Raw genomic sequence first — 15,294 nt, forward strand, 5'->3', positions numbered from 1 at the left:
GAAGACACCAATGCATGAGGAAGAACTACATGTGCTCAGAAACTTTCACATAGTTCTGAGCTCCAAGACAGCAGTTCTGTTCCGATGCTGTGTGATGTCACTCACCACTTGTGTACCTGATTCAATTCTACTGTCTATGGAAAACATCTATTACAGGCCTCTTGATGCAGTGGCATTTATTTTCACTCATAAGAAAGTAAATAGATGGTAAGACCTGGTTGTTTTGAAGTCTCTCAGAGCTGTGGAGATGTACTCCGACAGTCGTTTTTCCATGAGTGCTACTCTTATCCAGGCTCGTCCCTGCAAGGAGACAGAAATGTTTTCACAGAGAAACTCTTGGTTCACTGATGCATGAAAATCACTTATATCAATACAAATGGAGATGGGAATCCATTACATGAATACACTGCTAAAAAGCACAACCGTGGCTGATCTTTTTCATGAACAGTCTGCAGTATTATCCGAAATACCAATTATTTTACTTATTATAACATAATGGGAATTTGAGGAGCTAGTGCTATGGTGTCAAAATCTTAAATTTACAATAGTCCTTTAATAAACATTTTTATATATAAAATTAAAAACATGAGAATAAATACTCTTTGAGATGTGCATAGCCTCACAGTGATTTAAGGTAAAATATTTTATTATGTAAAGTTTTGCCAGCTGGACTTAATGGGGAAATTTATCCCCAACTTTTGGCATGGATTTTCTCTGCAAATAATAATAATCAAATTTAACTCTCTCAGTGCAATCTGTTGAGATGTTATTTTAAATGGAGATGCATCTGACCTTTTCACATTAAAAATAAACTCTACAAGGCCTAGCAATAGCTTTGAATGCCACAAGGAAGTTTCATGGAAATACTGTTAAACAAGTAGGAGGAAATATTTTTTTACTCAAGGAATAGTTAAGCTCTGGACCTCTTTGCCAGAAGATGTAGTAACAGCAGTTAGCATGTCTGGATTTAAAAAAGGTTTGGACAAGTTCCTGGAGGAAAAGTCCATAGTCTGCTACTGAGCTAGACATGGGGAAGCCACTGCTTGCCCTGGGACTGTAGCATGGAACGTTGCTACTATTTGGGTTTGTGCCAGATACTCGTGACCTGGATTGACCACTGTTGGATGCAGACCATTGGTCTGACCCAGTATGGCTATTTTTATGTTCTTAAATAATTTATCAGGTCATTTTCTTCAACTAGTTAGCATGGAATCATTGACACATCTCCCCGTCATTCTCAAATAGAAGGGGGAGAGGAAGAATCAAATGTCTGTACGGCTGCAGAATTCTTGTCCTTGTATGGACTTAGAGGAGGGTCTAGCTGTGTTCTGACTATTCTCCTACCTCTCCCCACCACGCTTCCCTGGCACTGAGTGTTCTGTCCTCCGACAGCCTTGCACTAGTTTACAGTGTGACCCTAAAATGTGTTTAATGCTTTTACTGTTAACCTTACTTCTAAGGAATTTTACTAATGCAGTCCTCACTGCAAAGATATGACAGCAATGCATTGTGTGTAATGTAGTTCCACATGTAACGCAGCCACACCTGCCTGTCTGTATAAGGACTGTTGCTATTCGTCTATCCTGCTACAAAGACCTCTCCTCTTTCTCAGCCAAGCTTGGCTCCTTTGTCTACCTGCTATCATTTCCTGGTCATTCTTACTATCTCTTTCCTGAGAGGTCATCCAGGTGTGACCTTTCCCTCCAATCGAGGGCTGTGCTCTAGGACCACCCTTGCTACCTGATGGCAGGCTCTGTCCCCATTGATCTCTTTACCCTCTCCTCTCTGGGCCTGTGTGAGCCTTTTTGGCCTCTTTCTCTCTCTCTCTTCATGAGGCATTCTCCATCTTGCTTCAGACAGCACTTGTCCTGCTAAACTCCTTGGAACTAACTTGGTTTTTTTCAGTGCTTTTTTTGTAGAAAAAAAGGTGCCGGTACTCATTGTGGGCAGGGTCACCAGACATAGCACCACCCCTATTATAGCCACACCCACATTAGCCACATCCCTTATACCAGCCATGGCGCATATAAACAGACATCACTGAAAATATTATACTAGTATAGGAGAAAAAATGTGATTTTTTTTTCATTATAAATAATTTCTGTAAGCTGTTACAGCTCCAGTATACCCAGTGCAAAATAAGACAAATTCCAGACACTAAAATGAAAATAAAATGATTTTTTCTACCTTTGTTGTCTGGTGACTTTGTTTTTCTATCCATATTGGTCCCAGTCTCTGATTCTGCTGCTCTCTATCTGTTCTCTTAACTCCGTTTCCAGGGCTTCCTTTCCATTTATTTCTTTACTTTCCTCCTTTCTTCTTCTTTTGTTGCCCTGCATCCATAAGTAAAAGCTGGGTCCTCCTCCATGGAATTGACTGGAGGAGGTATAACATGGATCCAGCTTTTACCTATTTTCTCCATCCATGTGCAGTTTTTCTTCTCTTCCCTTTCCCTCATCTCCATCCATGTGCATCTTCTTCTTTCCTCCCCTCCATCCATGTCCAGCATTTCTCATCTCTCTTCCCTCCTCTGTATCCATATAAAGCAATAATTCTCTCTCCCCTCTCCTTCATCCAAGTCAACATTTCTCCTCTCTCCTAGCCAACTCCTCCATCCATCCATGTCCAGCAATTCTCCTCTATCTCCTGCTCTCCTCTCCATCCATTTCTAGCATTTCTCCTCTCTCCCCTCTCATCCATGTCCAGCAATTCTCTCTTCCCTGTCCTCCCCTCCCTGTCCAGCGATTCTCCTCTCTCCCCTCCATGTCCAGCAATTCTCTCTTCCCTGCCCTCCCCTCCATGTCCAGCAATTCTCTCTTCCCTGTCCTCCCCTCCCCGTCCAGCGATTCTCCTCTCTCCCCTCCATGTCCAGCAATTCTCTCTCCCCTGCCCTTCCCTCCCATCCCATGTCCAGCAATTCTCTCTCCCCTGCCCTTCCCTCCCATCCCATGTCCAGCAATTCTCTCTCCCCTGCCCTTCCCTCCCATCCCATGTCCAGCAATTCTCTCTCCTCTGCCCTTCCCTCCCATCCCATGTTCAGCAATTCTCTCTCCCTTGCCCTTCCCTCCCATCCCATGTCCAGCAATTCTCTCTCCCCTGCCCTTCCCATGTCCAGCAATTCTCTCTCCCTTGCCCTTCCCTCCCATCCCATGTCCAGCAATTCTCTCTCCCCTGCCCTTCCCATGTCCAGCAATTCTCTCTCCCTTGCCCTTCCCTCCCATCCCATGTCCAGCAATTCTCTCTCCCCTGCCCTTCCCTCCCATCCCATTGATTTCCAGCAATTCTCTCTCCCCTGCCCTTCCCTCCCATTATTTCCAGTGTTTCTATGCCTCTCCCCTGCCCTCCCATCGACGTGCAGCTATTCTCCGTCCCTCCCCTGCCCTCACCTCTCCCATATCCAGCAATTCTTCGTCCCCCAGCGTCCTCCTTCACTGCCTGCCAGCCAGCGTCGGACTCAGAGGCGAACAGTGCAGGCAGCGATTGACTGGCAGCATCGTAGCTTCCCTCTGCAAGTCCCGCCTACAACTTCCTGTTTACGCATAGGCAGGACTTGCAGAGGGAAGCTACGACGCTGCCAGCCAATCGCTGCCTGCACCGTTCGCTTCTGAGTCCGACTGGCTGGCAGGCAGTAAAGGAGGACGCTGGGGGACGAAGAATCGCTGGATATGGGAGAGGTGAGGGACGGAAAATCGCTGCATGTCGATGGGAGGGCAGGGGAGAGGCGGAGAATCGCTTGAAATAATGGGAGGGGAGGACAGGAGGAGAAAAAGGTGCCGGTACGCTGTACCGGCACAAAAAAGCACTGTTTTTTTTTTTACTTAAATATATCTTCCTAATGAGATATTGCACTTTCCAGTCACTCAGCTCTGAGCTACTTCTACCTGTTCAACTATTTTCCCACCTCTGCAATAAAGCTGCCTTTCTTCAGATTTCTACCTCCAACCACTGATACAGCTCTCACAATTATGGAGTCTTTGTGCCCTGGGGCAACACTTCTGAACATCTGACTGTGAGTGAATTATTTATATGTATTCAATAAAGGAAACGTCAGAAAATAAAGAGACTTCAGGTGTGTGCTGGTGTGCCAAGGTTATACTTCAAGATATGAGACTTTACAGTTCACAAGTCTTAAGAGGCTTGACACTAAGAGGCTAAAAGATTCAGGTTCATAAAAATGTATTGGCACGACAACTTGTGCATGTATTGTCACAATACTAGGAAAAAAAAAAAGAGGATAATATTCAGGGCTGTGGAGTTGGTACACCAAGCCTTCGATTCCAACGCCTCTTTTTTCTACTGTCCGACTCAGACTCCTACTGATATCAGGCTTTAAAGTTTTTGTACTGAATCTAAAGTACTTGTAAATATAACTAACATATTTTGTCCTGGATATAGAGTACTGGTATAATGACACAATATCAGTTTATCCAGCTTTGACATTGTTTGCATTGCTGTAAATTTAATCTGGTTGATCTCCAAGAAGAATGGGAATTAGAAACAGTTTGTCTAGGTTTACACAGACAACTCTTCAAACAAATAGTGGACTTATTTTTGGCAAAAAGTCATTCAAATATTTTTGTCAACTTTCCTGATATAAACCAACTATTTTATAGCCCATAGGGCATTTTGGACCCCAGTTAAGGAGGCTAAAATGAATCCAACTCTTTAATCCAACTGTTTCCTGCCTTGGTTGGTCCTGCAAACTTTTGTTGGACATCTTTTTCTGTAAATCATCTTATTGTCTGCCTTTACAGATTTATTGGCAGCAGTTTGGGATCACATCTGCAATATTTTTCAAAAGCAAAAGGATATCAAATCCATATCCCTTGACTAGTTTTACAAAATTGTAATTTGGAAAGCTGTGGCACTCTATACACCTTTAGTTAAATCTGATGCTCATCTACGTATGCTGTTACTTTTGTTAGCAATCAATCAAAGTGATCTTCTGGTGGAATAGTGTGCGTCTCACAGGAAATAGGAATGAGCCGCCGCTGTGACTAAGAATCAGATGTTCAATCATGAGAAAGTTTGGGTATTGGTTGATCAATTTACTAATGCCAATTCTTAATGTTTGTTATATACTGTATACTAATTCTCCTTGCTGGGGTATAGTGTAGGGAGTGCTGACCTACACCATAAACTATTAAAAAAAAACAAAAAAACCTACTTCTCTCCCTCCCTTTGGATCTCTTACTTCTGTTGCACCTCATTATTTATTTAGGAATCAAAATTCATATTCCACACAATCCAGGATTATACTCCTCTTTTCTCATGCCCTATCCATGGGTGGAAAAGAGCACATTAGAGATCTTTAATTACTTCTGCCCCATAGGTTCCACATTAAAAATGGTACTAATCTTAGGTCAGCCAGCACCATTTTGGATTAGAGCACCAGTAGAAACTGGGGATTGCTCCTGCCCCAGTTTGATCCTTGGTTAGTGTATGCTGTGGTGATGGTGGTGGTGAGTACTGATGGTTTCAGGTGAGGATGTCTTCAGACTCACTGGTCTACAGTTTCCCAGATCACCCCGGAGCCCTTTTTAAAAACTGGTGTTATATTGGCTACCTTCCAATCATCAGGTATGATAGCTGATTTGGGCTTCCTGAGATGGCTTTTTCTACTTTGGGTGGGTGACAGGAGAAGGTGCCCATACCCAACACTGCTTCTTTTCATTTTGTTTTGACTTATTGCATTTTGTTTCTTTTTAAATACATAAAGTAAATGAAATGAAAAATGTCAGTCTGCACTAACAACTTACTGCTTATCTTAAGCAGAGAGTAGCTCACAGTTGAGCATTTGGCAGAGCATTGATGGGGTACACAATTAAGCATGTAACTTACTATCAGTGCTTTTTTTGTGCCGGTACGCAACGGTACGGCGTACCGGCACCTTTTTTTTTGCTCCCCCTGCCCCGTGAGTCCATGTCCCGCACGCAGTGCCAGCCCCCATTTCTGGCCGCTGCTGCTTCTCCTGTTGAGCAGCAGCGGCCGCTACACAAAGAAAAAGATTTTTTTAAAAACTTCAAACCTGGCAGAAACACGGCATCCCGGCACTGTAGACAGCCATTAGGCATTGGCTGTTGCCCCGCAGCCGCTCCTCCTCTTGCCTCTACGTCACTGCGCTCCTCCGGGGTCTTCCTCCAGGGGCAGTGACGTAGAGGCAAGAGGAGGAGCGGCTGCGGGGCAACAGCCAATGCCTAATGGTTGTCTATAGTGCCGGGGTGCCGCGTTGCAGTTTCAAAATTTTTTTTAATCTTCTCTTTCTTTGTGTAGCGGCCGCTGCTGCTCAACAACAGGAGAAGCAGCAGCGGCCGGAAATAGGGGCTGGTGCCGCGTGCGTCGCGACTTCGCGGGAAACGTGGCAGGGAGAGGGAAACCAACAGAGGGAAGGATTGGGGAGAGAGAGAAAGAGGGAAAACAACAGAGGGAAGGATTGGGGAGAGAGAGAAAGAAGGAAACCAACAGAGGGAAGGATTGGGGAGAGAGAGAGAGAGAGAGAGAGAGGGAAAACAACAGAGGGAAGGATTGGGGAGAGAGAGAGAGGGAAAACAACAGAGGGAAGGATTGGGGAGAGAGAGAGGGAAAACAACAGAGGGAAGGATTGTGGAGAGAGAGAGAGGGAAAACAACAGAGGGAAGGATTGTGGAGAGAGAGAGAGGGAAAACAACAGAGGGAAGGATTGGGGAGAGAGAGAGAGGGAAAACAACAGAGGGAAGGATTGGGGAGAGAGAGAGAGGGAAAACAACAGAGGGAAGGATTGGGGAGAGAGAGAGGGGAAAACAACAGAGGGAAGGATTGGGGAGAGAGAGAGGGGAAAACAACAGAGGGAAGGATTGGGGAGAGAGAGAGGGGAAAACAGATGGAAGGATGGGGAGAGAGAGAGGGGAAAACAGATGGAAGGATGGAGAGAGAGAGGGAAAAACAGATGGAAGGATTGGGGAGAGAGAGAAAGAGGGAAAACAACAGGGAAGGATTGGGGAGAGAGGGAAAGAGGGAAAACAACAGAGGGAAGGATTGGGGAGAGAGAGAGAGGGAAAATAACAGGGAAGGATTGGGGGGAGAGAGAGAGGGAAAACAACAGAGGGAAGGATTGGGGAGAGAGAGAGGGAAAACAACAGAGGGAAGGATTGGGGAGAGAGAGAGGGGAAAACAGATGGAAGGATGGGGAGAGAGAGAGGGGAAAACAGATGGAAGGATGGAGAGAGAGAGGGAAAAACAGATGGAAGGATTGGGGAGAGAGAGAAAGAGGGAAAACAACAGGGAAGGATTGGGGAGAGAGGGAAAGAGGGAAACAACAGAGGGAAGGATTGGGGAGAGAGAGGGGAAAACAGATGGAAGGATGGGGAGAGAGAGGGAAAAACACAGATGGAAGGATTGGGGAGAGAGGGAAAAAACAGATGGAAGGATGGGGAGAGAGAGAGGGAAAACGGAAGGATAGGGAGAAAGAGGGAAGACGCTGGATGGAAGAATGCAGAAAGAAATAGGGGAGACACTGGAAGGATGGGGAGAGAAAGCAGAGCTGCTGGATGGGAAAGGGGAATAGAGAAAGACTGGAGAATAAGAGGAAGGGGCATGGGGAGAACAAGGGTGAGGAAAAGATGAAAAGCCACAGGTAGATGAAGGAAATTAAAGAATGGATAGTAAGAATGAATTAAATCTGGACAGAGAGAGAGCCTGAAAAATATTGAAGAAAGCAATGAAAAAGGAGACAAAAATGACAAATGGCACAGAAGAGTTAAGCGAAAACAAAGGAAAGGAGAATCACAGACTGGGACCAATATGGAAAGAAAAACAGTCACCAGACAAAGGTAGAAAAAAATCATTTTATTTTCATTTTAGTGTTTGTAATATGTCCAATTTGAGAATTTACATTGGCTGTCTTATTTTGCACTGGGTATACTGGAGCTGTAAGAGCTTACAGAGATTATTTATAATGAAAAAAAATCACGTTATTTTTTTATCCTATAGTACTGTAATATTTTCAATGATGTCTGTTTATATGCGCCATGGCTGGTATAGGGGGTGTGGTTAATGTGGGTGTGGCTATCATAGGGGTGGAGCCATATGTGGTGGCCCCGCCCATAATGAGTACCGGCACCTTTTTTTCTACAAAAAAGCACTGCTTACTATATACACTCATTCTGCACCTGGACTAGCTTGCTGCACACACTGTAACTTAAATCAGTTCCTTATCTCTTGCTTAACTATACAAAGAACTTGTCTTGATTTTAGCTAACCATCAAACTATTCCAACTGACTCTGTACCACACGTCTTATTCCATTCATATACCTGTTCTTGGTCCCTCAGTTATATGGTAGGCCGCATTGTAGAAAATCTTTAGCATCATATCTATGTTAGTTAAATGCTCTAACGCATGTTTATTAGGTGTATGATTAGTATTATATCTCCGGTATTTGAATTCCAGTGCTGTTAAATGTGTATACTTTTGATACTGTTTCATGGTAGTTCTATTATTAGATTTCAATTTACTGTTTTCAAATTTACCTCATTTATTGTATTTATGTTTATTCTTGGTCATGTTACTATTGCTATGCTGTTAACATAATTGTAAGTTTTATGTTAAACTGTACCTGCTGTACCCCGCCTTGGGTGAATTTCTTCACAAAGGCGGTTAATATATCCCAATAAATAAATAATATTGTAAGATAAAGTGCATTTCACCGAAACTTAGGCTTAGGCACAAACACTTATGCAGATCTATGGCTGGTATAAATGTTGGTATCTAAGTGCTTACACATGGATCTACCCTGTAAACTAGTATCTCTAAAAGTAAGTAGGCACCTGAATTCCTTTATAGAACAGGTGCCTAATAATAGGCTTTACAGTTATAGAATTACTTGCCTAGTTGCTGTCTCAGAGCCCCCATTTATTCCAGGTCAGGAGGAGAGAGCAAGAGAGAACGATAACAAGGTGCAGACTGGGAACTAGAACAAGCTGGACTGCTACAGATCACATAGACACATAGTGCACAAAATCCACCAATACAAAATATGAGAGACTGCAAATTAGAAATGGAAACATGCAAAAAAAAAAGTTGAATTGGAAACCTCAAGAAAACAGACTCTGCGTGCAAGTTAATATTAAAGAAACAGAAATGCATGTCTTCTTATACTGTACAAAGTACAAAGATATTGTGTATTTATACATTTTGTAAAACTAACAGAAAAAGACTCTCCCCACAAAAGAATGTGCAGGAAAAACTCAGCACTGAACTGGAGGAAACAGGAGTAACAGAAGCTAGGGTAGCAAAATAAATCCTGGTACCAGGACAGAAACATAACCAGACAAGGACATGTAACTCTGAACTAAAGAAAATACCCATTTTGTTTCTTACCTTAGCTCTAGAAGAACCAACGTTCTCCATGTTTTCAATGCTACAGATGCAGTTGTGTGGAACCTTAACACATGCAACTCGAACGTAGTCCCAGAAACTGCGAGGGCTTTCATAGCCAAACCAAGTGAACTGCCCTGGATCAAAATAAAGATAACACAGAAAAATAAAAGAATGTATGAATGAATGTGTTATTGGGACATGTATTTGACATATCACCTTTCTGTGGTACAATCAAAGCGGTTTACATATATTATATGCAGGTACTTTCCCCGTCACTAGTGGGCTCACAACCTAAGTTTTGTATCTGGGCAATGAAGGCTTAAATGATTTGTCCAGGGTCACAAGGAACTGCTGTGAGAATCAGACCTAGTTCCCCAGAATATCAGCCCACTACAATAACCATTAAGCTACTCCTCCACTCAGATCCGTGAGCAAGGGTGTAAACACAGCAGAAAATCTCACTTCCTTCATCAATAAGAGTTCAGGCACATAATGAAACTGAACAGAGGAAGAAAGTGGTTGAACAAATGTCAATCACCTTGCGCAACAGTGGATCCAGAGAAAGTCCTTCATGCCGCTATGAAGTAATAGTGATCAAAGTGGGGCAATATAAGAAAACACTGATAAGTCTCCTAGAAGTTGGTGAGCTCTTATACCCCTTATAAGAGCTCACCAACTTACCCAAGATAAGTGTTGTGTGCATATATAAGAAAACATGCAAGGAACTATTAGCAAATACATGAATTTTAGGTTATAATGTGAAAATAATGCATTATTAGGAGGCGGGGGAGGAGTCTATGATTAATTTATGAGCACAAGTGAGTGATTCACCTTTGGGTGAACTGAAAACAATCGTGCCAATTATATGAGACTCTACCCCGTTAGTTGTATATAGCTAACTTGTTTAACACTTGGTCAGCAACTTTTTTGGATTTGAATATTACAGAGGACCAAGTGAGGCCTGGAGGGTTTGACAGTTATCCCAGAAATAAGCAGTGGATTTTCCCCAAGTCAATTTAATAATGGTCTATGGACTTTTCCTTTAGGAAGCCGTCCAGATCTTTTTTAAACCCCGCTAAGCTAACTGCCTTTCATTCTCTAGCAACGAATTCCAAAGTTTAATTACACATTCAGTGAAGAAAATTTTTCTTCAATTCGTATTAAATGTATTATTTTGTAGCTTCATCACATGCCCCCTAGTCCTAGTATTTTTGGAAAGAGTAAACAAACGATTCACGTCTACCAGTTCCACTCCACTCATTATTTTATAGCCCTCTCATCTCCCCTCAGCTGTCTTTTCTCCAAGCTGAAGAGCCCTAGATGCTTCAGCCTTTCCTCATAGGGAAGTCATCCCATCACCTTTATCATTTTTGTCGCCCTTCTCTGTACCTTTTCTAATTCCACTATCCTGCTTATTTTCGAAAGAGAAAAACGCCTATAGTGCGACCTAAATTGGACCTAAATTGGGAGATAGACGTTTATCTCGCAAAGGCACCCAAATCGGAATAATTGAAAGCCGATTTTGGGTGTTTCCAACTGCACTCCATCGCGGAAACGAATAAAATTGACGGAGGCGTGTCGGAGGCGGAACTGGGGCGTGGTTATCAGCCGAGGAGAGATGGGCGTCTTTAGCTGATAATTGAAAAAAAAAGGCATTTTTACCGCGATTTTGGGTCACTTTTTGGACCCTTTTTTTTCACAAAGTCCCAAAAAAGTGCCCCAACTGCCCAGATGACCACTGGAGGGAATCGGGGATGACCTCCCTGGACTCCCCCAGTGGTCACTAACCCCCTCCCACCAAAAAACCCCACTTAAAAAACTTTTTTCCAGCCTGTATGCCGGCCTCAAATGCCATACCCACCTCCATGACAGCAGAATGTGTTCGATCCTCTCACAGCCCTTCCCTGGGTCAGATGTGGCGCTCGGGTGCAGTACAGGGTCACATCAGCATTGCATTGTGGTGGGTGTAAAGTATTGGGCTCCGTGATTTCATTAGCTTGTGTTATAGTCTCACGATGTTGGTAGTTGGTAGGCTCTTCTCCCATGGTGCTTTTCCCCCTGCCTACTGGGTCAGAGTGTGCCCTGTTGTGTTTCCTGTTGTAGTCCATGCGGTAGTGGCCATTTTTGTAAGCCAGTTTTAGTTCCCTTTCCTGTGCTAGCCACGTTACAGAACTTAGTTCTTCCCTTGAATGAGGCTGAAAGTGGGCATTGTACAGCATTCTGCCACCTCTGACCTACTGCTCATCTCAGTACCAGGGAGACTCGTTGCCAGTGGGGCACAACCTCTGATCTGCAGTTAACTGTGAGTAAATGCGGTTATTCCAATAAAGGACGTTTTCGGAGAGATTAGTCTTCAGGTGTCAACTGGTGTGCCAATGTTATACAGCAGCAACAAGTCCTAGAGGCCTGCGTGTATGCAGGTCCCTGGAGCACTTTTAGTGGGTACCGCAGTGCACTTCAGCCAGGTGGCCCCAGGCCCATCCCCTCCCCACCTGTAACACTTGTGCTGGTAAATGGGAGACCTCCAAAACCCACTGTACCCACATGTAGGTGCCCCCTTCACCCCTAAGAGATATGGTAGTGTTGTACATTTGTGGGTAGTGGGTTTTGGGGGAGGGGGGTTGGGAGCTCAGCACCCGTGGTAAGGGAGCTATGCATGTGGGAGCTTTTTCTGAAGTCCACCGCACTGACCTAGGGTGCTCAGTTGGTGTCCTGGCATATCAGGGGGGCCAGTGTACTACGAATCGTGGCCCTTCCCATGACCAAATGGCTCGGATTAGGACGTTTTTGAGCTGGGCGTTTTTAGTTTCCATTATCGCTAAAAAAAACAAACGCCCAGCTCAAAAACGTCCATTTTTTTGAAAATATGGTTCGGCCCGCCCCTTCACGGACCCGTTCTCGGAGATAAACGCCCATGGAGATAGGCGTTTCTGTTCGATTATGCCCCTCCACATCTTTTTTGAGATGTGGCGACCAGATTTAATTACCTCACTAGCTACTCCCATTTCTAGATCATTTATAAATATGTTAAAAAGCAGCAGTCCCAGCACAGACCCTACTACTAGTACTACTACTACTTAACATTTCTAGAGCACTACTAGGGTTACGCAGCACTGTACAATTTAACAAAGACAGACAGACCCTGCTCAAAGGAGCTTACAATCTAAAGGATGAAATGTCAAGTTGGGGCAGTCTAGATTCCTGAATAGAGGTAAAGAGGTTAGGTGCCAAAGGCGACATTGAAGAGGTGGGCTTTGAGTAAGGATTTGAAGATGTGCAGGGAGGGGGCCTGGCGTATGCAGAACCCCACTAACTACCCTTCTCCAATGAGAATACTGACCATTTAACCCTACTCTCTCTGTTTTCTAGCCTTTAACCAGTCTTTAATCCGCAATAGGACACTACCTCCTATCCCATGACTCTCCAATTCTTTCAAGAGGTACTTTGTCAAACGCCTTTTGAAAATCCAGATACACAATATCAACCAGCTCACGTTTATCCACATGTTTGTTCACTCCTTCAAAGAAATGTAACAGATTGGCGAGGCAAGATTTCCCTTCACTAAATCCATGCTTTTGAATATGCTCTGTAATTTTTTTTTTTTTTTTTTATAATAGTCTCTACCATTTTGCCTGGCACCAATGTCAGGCTCACCGGTCTATAATTTCCCGGATCCCCTCTGGAACCATTTTCAATATCAGCATTGCATTGGCCACCTCCAATCTTCTGGTACCACGCTCGATTTTAAAGATAAATTACATATTACTAACAAAAGTTCCGTAAGTTCATTTTTCAATTCTATCAGTACAATGGGATGAATACCATCCGGTCCAGGAGATTTGCTACTCTTCACGATAACCCCCTTGTGAGCCCTCCAAGAACAGGAAAACACCCAACTGTACCTCACTGTGCATCACTACACTAGCCCTCAAGCTTGCAAGTGTCACATATATGTAGGTACAGCAGGTATTTAGTGGGTTTTGGAGGGCTCACACTTTTCACCACAAGTGTATCACTTAGAGTGGGGAATGGTGCTGGGTTCCCTTCTCTACAGTCCACTACTGACCACTAGCCTACTCCTGGGACCAGCTTGCTGCTCTAATAGGAATAGTCATATCTGAAGATGTCAGACGCTGGTATGTACTCTCATTGGAGAGGGTTGGAGAGGGTCAGTGACCACTAGGGGATTATGGGGGGAAGTCATGTCTTAATTTCTCTTTCGTCATCTGATCATTTGGGGCACCTTTTTGTAACTTAGTCATGCTTGAAACAGATCTACATAAAACTATCTCAATTTCTGCCCCAGATGTTTTGGTTTTGTTCCATTAAGGAAGAAAAGTGTCTAAATTTTGGGAACTCCCAAGTCCCACCCAAAACACACCCCCTTGACATTCGGACAAACTGCAGAGAAAAATGTTTCAAATCAGAGTTTTGAAAATCACAACTTGGACATTTTGAAGAGAAAAACATCCTTCTGCCGCTTTATAATGTTTTTCAGATGTTTTTCTCTTTTGAAAATGAATACCATTGTGACTTGCCCATCAGTGGGAGAAATGGTAACGTAACCTAGTTTCCCTGGTTCTCAGCTCCTTACTCTACTGACTCCTGCTCAGCATGGGAACCCATCCAGGGGCGTAGCCATGGGTGGGCCTGGGCCCACCCACTTTGGGCTCAGGCCCACCTAGCAACGGTGCACCTCAGACTTCAGCTTTCCCTCCTCCAAGCCACCTGCTGGCGCGCCGCAGGTTTTGTTCCGTTCCTGCTCCCTCCTGTCACTCCCGTCCTGCTGCGGAGTTAGCTCCTGCAGTTTTTTTCTCTTCCAGCCACCCGCCGGTGCACCACAGGCCCTCCCTCTCCTTCCATCCCCGCCGTCCAGCTCTGAATGTCTGCAGCGGTGCCGGGGCTGTCCACACTCTGCTACTAGTGCTTCCTCTGCACTGGCCCCTCCTCTTCAGAAAGAGTATCGGAGAAGGTGAGGCCGGCCGGAATGAAGTAGTTGTGTAGCGGCAGCGTGTGTCTCCGCTGCAGACGTGCATGGAAGGGGAGGGAGGGCGGGCCTGCAACGTGCCGGTGGGTGGCTGGGAAGTGGGAGAGAACAAAAACCGTGGCGGGGGGGGGGGGGGGGGGGGGGAAAATGGTGCAGCATGTTGGCAGGGGGGGGAAGAGGGGGAAAAAACCTACAGCATGCTGGCAGGTGGCCTGAGGGGTCAGGGAGAGACAGGAGCACTATTGGGATGAGGGAGTGAGACAGGGTAGTGCTAGGTGGAGTGGAGGAATAATTGTTCGATGTGGGAAGAGGGATGGGGTGGGATGTGAAGAGGGAGGGAAAGGCTGCATAGGAGTGGTAAAGGACCAGAGAGAAAAAAAAAAGAGGGAACAGATGCTGGGCTGGAAGGGTGGAGGGAGGGAGACACTGGGAATGGTGGAAAGCATGGGGGAGAGGCCTAGGGAGTGGAGATGGCAAGGAAATAAATGAGAGAACAGTGATTACAGGGGTAGAAATATGGTAATGGTGTGTAGATTGAAGATAGAAAGGAATGACAGGCTGGGAAGGACAGAGATTGGGAATGGGAGAGCTAGTGGGTGAAAGGAAATAGAAATGTGATAGATATCTTAAATTTCATCCTCTTTCTAAATCTTTTCCTTATTTTACTTTTAAGATATCTATCACATTGATCTTGATATTGATCTTTCCATTTTAGCTCTTTCCTTTCTTTCTTTTTTCTTTTCTGCCTCTGTACACTCAAATTTCATCCTCTTTCTAAATCTTTTCCTTATTTTACTTTTGAGTGTACAGAGGCAGAAAAGAAAAAAAGAAAGAAAGGAAAGAGCTAAAATGGAAAGATCAATATTTCAGAGGCAGGTGTAGTGAGGAAATGAAATGACAGGAGAAAAAAGACAAATGGACAGCCACTTGAAGAATTAGCAGAAAACAGAC

At 44.4% G+C, this 15,294-nt stretch overlaps 1 protein-coding gene across 2 annotated transcripts in view; it reads right to left on the reverse strand.

The window, feature by feature from the left end:
- Positions 1-15,294, reverse strand: part of RUNDC3B (RUN domain containing 3B) — a 310,546-nt gene that overhangs the window by 133,377 nt on the left and 161,875 nt on the right. For both annotated transcript variants that reach the window (XM_030199755.1, XM_030199748.1), the window contains exons 3-4: positions 9,357-9,490; positions 215-300 (exon numbers count right to left, since the gene is read on the reverse strand). In XM_030199755.1, coding sequence (XP_030055615.1) covers positions 215-300; positions 9,357-9,490 — 220 coding nt within the window. The remainder of the gene's footprint in view (positions 1-214; positions 301-9,356; positions 9,491-15,294) is intronic.

Source organism: Microcaecilia unicolor, chromosome 1 (genome assembly GCF_901765095.1).
Source record: "Microcaecilia unicolor chromosome 1, aMicUni1.1, whole genome shotgun sequence".
NCBI lineage: Eukaryota > Metazoa > Chordata > Amphibia > Gymnophiona > Siphonopidae > Microcaecilia > Microcaecilia unicolor.